Here is a 6000-nt window from a genome sequence, read left to right on the forward strand (position 1 = left end):
TTCCATCTTATCAGTAGTGTTTTGATATCACCTATCTTCTAAATCATGTTTGTAATTAAAATGATATTATAGCATCATTAAATTACTTCAACTACAAATTTTGCTTCATACCAGCTAATAAATTATATAAATGCAAAGCTTCCATACCAGTTAAGATTTCCATAAGGCTTTTCTTACCAAGGGGTGCAAAATTATGGATCCCTTCTGCATTGTCAGGCTCAGAAGCTAGTATTCTTGTTTTCAGAGTGCTATCAACAGCTTTATTCAGACCAGAGTCAAGAAATTTCATGATAGTTGACACCATACTTCTTGCAGTATTTACAATAGCTCTTGTACTAGTAACCATATTGTTGCAAATGAGCTGAACACCACCTAAATGAACAGAGTACTAAATGAAAATTGTCTCAGGATAAGGGTTTGATATTTAGAGTCAACTTTCACAAGAAACTACATAAATGAGAATATACTATACTACCAAATGATTATATTCAATTGACAATTTTTGGAATTTTTATCTTACCCATATCATGGAATGCTTTCAAGGCTTCACTAGTATCCAACACTCTCAAAATGAACCACAATAATGGTTCAGATAACTGGCAAGTAGCAAGAGAGCCCTAAAAAGACACACAAGTATACTGTGACTTTAAAATAGTAGTCATTAGCTTCCTATGAATTAGAACCATTAAACTTCTTCGTGCATTTATTATATATTTATAGTTAATTTTTTTAAATGACAACCTTAACCGAAATCACCAAATACAAAATGCCTGTCAAAATATGTAAGAAAGCTTACCTGAATTGCCAAGGAAGTAAAATGCGTCCTCTCTGAACTCATAGCATCTGTCTTCACCAAGTAGTATCATTTTCTAACTTAAATTAATGTAATTTTGTTTCCCATTAGACACTAATCTCATTCAAAAACTGATCCTTCTTAAATGTCTTTCTATCTTCCAAAGGAGATATATATATATATATATATATATACACACACACACATATGTATACACAAATAAGTGCTCAATAAATATTCAAGAAAATAATAATTACACATTGAGAAATTTAAAAAAAACCCACAAGGTTTAAAATCTGCATTTGAAAAAAAATGTTAAATGGACTAGAAGTTAAAGTGGTCAAATTGGTTCCACAATTTCATTTTTTTTTTTAATATTCTAACTTATTTTACTTTTTAAATTAGCCTAATCTGTTTTTACTGAAAAGGAAAATTCAACATAAACTTGAAAAAACATACTCATACTAAATTTTCATATATAACGTTGACAGAGAACATTTTGGTAGTCAACTATACTATTTTTAGGGAAAAGGAAAGAATTACTTTCAGGGACTATGGAAAGAATTCTTAAATTTAAAAATATGATTATGTTTTATTCTTATCTCAATGTAGTCATCTTTGAAAATGCCATTTCAATGTAACTTCCCTCTTGAATTTCTATTCCATATTCCTCAGCTGGTGATGTTTTTCATTCTTCCAAATAGATTATGAATAATCATTTGCTCTTATATTACTTACTCCCATTGCCAGAAAATATTAAATTACTGCAACTGTTGCTGGATTGAACTTACTTGTCTGCCCATATACCCACAGGCCATGTAGGTTAAAATTGGCTGCAGCATCATGTGGACTGTAGAAGCTTTTTTACTAAGGGTTGTCAGTATGGTAAATAATCCATCCCCAACTGATATGGCATCTAATCCGCCATGAAAATTTTCATGTTTGGTGAGATGTAATCCACTTGCCCCTAGTTAAAATAAAAGATCACACATTTTTCAAAAAGTGTTTCCTTAAAAACCAACAGTAATTAAAATATAGTGGCTGAAGAGTCATATTTCTTGAAACCATGGATGGATAGGTAGGTAACAGCTACAGGTACATATACTGATATTAAAATACCTATCATACTATTCAGTAGAGCAAATTTTTCGTTATCTACTTACATGAGATACTCTATTTTTGGAACAACGAAAATAAGTTGCTCTATGATTGAGCAACATCACTGTAAATAGTAAACACATATAAAGAAAGAAAAAAACATGTACAGAGATATGTGATATTCTTATGTAACTATAGATTAAAACAGCTAACCAAGAAGAAGATATAGTTGTTTCCCTTATATAGAGACATAAACATCAAAAGACAAAAATATATCAGGAATAGATTTTGTCACAATTCATAGAAGATCAATTATTTTAAAATTAACCAAATATATCAGCTTTCAAACACATAGAAAAGCTAAACAATATGTAACTTTTCCTTAATATAAGTATCACAGAGACTGTAACACCATAAGTAAAATTTTTTATTTCATTTTGTAATAAAATTTGAATAAATAATCTTATTGGTTGCCCAAAACAAATTTAACGTCAAATTGCTGTATCTGACTTAAGAGACAGACATTTTCTTTCCCCTAATTTCACTGCCTTACAAAATATTTTGTTGGTATCCTTCCCCCCTTTTCTGAAATTTATATGTAAAGTTTTTAAATACTTCAGTTTCATTTATTAACCAAAGCTACTCTATAAAAGTGTCCACTATCAAGAAGCAGTCATTACAAGAACCTTGCAATGAGCAGCTTTACAAGATAAACTAAAAACAAAATGAATTCAAATATTGCTATTAGAAATTGGTGCAGGACCAAGAACAAATATAAGATTAATATTCTCAATACGTACCAATTATCATTGCCATGGCACTGCTATTACACAGGCCCAGGGCAGACAAAATCTGGCTCATAATCTGTTGGTTGGCTAAAACTAAATCAGCAACATATGCAGGAGATCCTTGAATACTGGTACTGCTTCCATTACCATCTTTTCCTCCTGAGACTTTCTCTTCATCCGAAACACTATCTGTGGTATTGGTGGTCACAGACACTCTTGCACTGTATTCCCTATTGTCTGAAAGAGGCAACTGTACTAAAATGTTAACCAGTTTCAGCAAATCAAACATGAGTTGATCTCTCGTCATTTCACCACAAACTGCTTTTGCATCACCTGGACGAATAAGGTTGGCAAAGAGTCCCCCAAAGCATGCTCGAGCACCCACTGAGCTATCGGATCCACTTCGAGAGATTACTTTGTCTGAGCAAGTGATGTAATGGTGCACTAAAAAGGTGACAGACTCTATCACAGCAGAAATAGTACTAACTGAAACCATTTCAAAATTCTGTTCCAGAGTGAATTCTAGGAGCTTCACTTGGGCATCAAGTGGTCCTTGGCCTGTCTGGAAGGCTCCCCTGCAGAAAAAGAGAAGATTAAAAATTAATCCATTTTAAGTAATTTTGGAAGAAACAACCACCACAATATAAGAAAGCTAAACAATAAAATAAACTCCTGGTATTCACTCTTTCATCAGTTGCCACCTCTTCTTAAGTCCTTCTACTTGTCTCTTTTGTAGACAAAATTACAAATGACTTCCCTTCCAGACAGAAAACTAAGGGACAAGTAAACAAAAAAGTGATTTTTAAGAAGATGAGCTCCAGATTAAAATATTTCAATATCATATAGCACTCCCTATAATGGAAAGATCTTTGGTTTCTCACATCCTCAAATATTGCTATTTTAAACATTCCCTACTGATTGTGATTCTCAATAATTAAAAGTCAAACACTTCTTATGCATCAAAACTGAATGTTCTTGAACACAGACCTAAGATGGCGGCTAGGTGAGACAGGGTAAAAAAACATCTCCATGAAAAATACTAGATAAAAACCAGAAAGTGACCCAGAATACCAGTTTCAGCGATGCACCAGCTGGACAAGGTCTGCTAAAACCACAGGGACCGTGCACTTGGTGAAACTGGAAGTCTGCATTCTGAAACAAGTGAGTAAGCCGGCTGAAAGTCCCACGGCCATGCTGGGATGTGGGGAAACCGGGGGTTGGCTTTGGAGACGGACTAGTTTAAAAAAAAAAAAAAAAAAAAAAAACCCAGGCTGTTACGACGGTGAGAACCACGCAGTGAAGCACGGCAGGAGTGGGCTATGCCAACCTTTCGGTGTCTGGTCCAGAGGATAGACCGCTGCTGATTCCCTCAGGCCAGGGGGGCAGAGGGGAGAGCCAAAAGGAGAAAGAAACCGCGCTGCTTGCAGCTGGCTTCCCAGTGGGCTGGAGACACTCCTGCCCGGGGCCGTATCCACAGCCCAGAGCCGCTCCAGGAAACCCAGTGTGACGGGGAGTGTATCCCATGGCACCGCACACATGCCACAATATCAGCCGTGGACAGTCGCCTTGGGTGCACACACACCTAGTTGTCCCGGAGCTGGGAAGGCGGAGCTGTGCAAAGGGGGGGGGGGTGGAGACGCTCCATTCAGCCATCTTTGCATCAGGCTGGGAGCACCCCTGCATGGCCCGGCAGCATGGGGTTTCCATTGAGGGACGGCACGCACTTGTGACGTAGCACAGCCTTCCCTCAGCAGAGGTCCTGGAAGATCACGGCTGAGAAGGGGGGCCCGCTTGGAAAACCCAGGGACACCACATCAATGCTGGTGACTTGTGGGTCAGAGGAAGAGAAAATCTGGGGCAAAACTGAAATGAAGGCTTAGACTTTTGCAACAGCCCTGAATCTCTGGGAACACCTGGGAGGTTTGAATACGAAATCTGCCCTGCCTCTCAACCCACCCAGACACATGCCCCACATTCAGGGCGGACAGCACCAACAACACACTCAAACTGAGTTCACCAGTTGAACCCCACAAGAATCATTTCCCCACACACCACAAAGACAAAGTTGAGGAGAACAGACTTGAGGGGAATAGGTGACTTGCAGATGCCATCTGCTGGTTAGTTACAGAAAGTGTACGCCACCAAGTTGTAGTTCTGAAAAATTACATTGGTATTTTTTACAACTTGAAAGAACCCTATCAAGCAAAGCAAATGCCAAGAGGCCAAAAACAACAGAAAATCTTAAAGCATATGATAAAACCAGATGATATGGAGAATCCAATTCCAAACACCCAAATCAAAATATCAGAAGAGAATAGTACTTGGCACAATTAATCAAAGGACCACAATCAAAGAACGAGAGCATGGCACAGGATATAAAGGACATGAAGAAGAGCATGGCACAGGATATAAAGGACATAAAGAAGACCCCAGAAGAGCATAAAGATACTGCAAGAGTAAATAAAAAAATAGAAGATCTTATGGAAATAAAAGAATCTGTTGGCCAAATTAAAAAGACTCTGGATACTCATAATAGAAGATTAGAGGAAGTTGAACAATGACTCAGTGTCCTAAAGGGCCACAGAACAGAAAATGAAAGAAAGAAACAATGGAGAAAAAAATAGAAAAAATCGAAATGGATCTCAGGGATATGACAGTAAAATAAAACATCCAAATTTAAGACTCATTGGTGTCCCAGAAGGGGAAGAGAAGGGTAAAGGTCTAAAAAGAGTATTCAAAGAAATTGTTGGGGAAAACTTCCCAAACCTTCTACACAATATAAATACACAAAGCATAAATGCCCAGCGAACTCCAAATAGAATAAATCCAAATAAACCCACTCCAAGACATATTCTGATCAGACTGACAAACACTGAAGAGAAGGAGCAAGTTCTGAAGCAGCAAGAGAAAGCAATTCACCACATACAAAGGAAAACGTAAGACTAAGTAGTGACTCAGCGGCCACCATGGAGGTGAGAAGGCAGTGGCATGACATTTAAAATTGAGAGAGAAAAATTTCCAACCAAGAATACTTTATCCAGCAAACTCTCCTTCAAATTTGAGGGAGAGCTTAAATTTTTCAAACAAATGCTGAGAGAGTTTGCCAATAAAGACCTGCCCCACTTCAGATACTAAAGGGCCCTACCGACAGAGAAAAAAAGAAAGGAGAGGAGAGAGATAAGAGAATTTAACAGACATATAGAACCTTACATCCAAATCACCAGGACACACATTTTCTCTAGTGATCACGGATCTTTCTCCGAGTGACCATCTGCTAGGACATAAACAAGCCTCATAAACAAAAAAAAAAAAAAATTTAAA

General features: G+C 37.2%; 1 protein-coding gene across 15 annotated transcripts in view; it reads right to left on the reverse strand.

The window, feature by feature from the left end:
- The window catches only part of BIRC6 (baculoviral IAP repeat containing 6), a 317621-nt gene that overhangs the window by 112247 nt on the left and 199374 nt on the right, over window positions 1–6000 (reverse strand). For all 15 annotated transcript variants that reach the window (XR_005212389.1, XM_037807172.1, XM_037807169.1 and 12 more), the window contains 4 exons: window positions 2692–3254; window positions 1585–1760; window positions 521–617; window positions 178–372 (listed from right to left, as the gene is read on the reverse strand). Coding sequence is in view for 14 of the 15 variants with exons in the window: in XM_037807172.1 (XP_037663100.1) it covers window positions 178–372; window positions 521–617; window positions 1585–1760; window positions 2692–3254 (1031 nt within the window). In the remaining variant the exon portion in view is untranslated. The remainder of the gene's footprint in view (window positions 1–177; window positions 373–520; window positions 618–1584; window positions 1761–2691; window positions 3255–6000) is intronic.

The sequence above is a fragment of the Choloepus didactylus genome, chromosome 17, assembly GCF_015220235.1.
Source record: "Choloepus didactylus isolate mChoDid1 chromosome 17, mChoDid1.pri, whole genome shotgun sequence".
In the NCBI taxonomy this organism is placed as follows: Eukaryota; Metazoa; Chordata; class Mammalia; order Pilosa; family Megalonychidae; genus Choloepus; species Choloepus didactylus.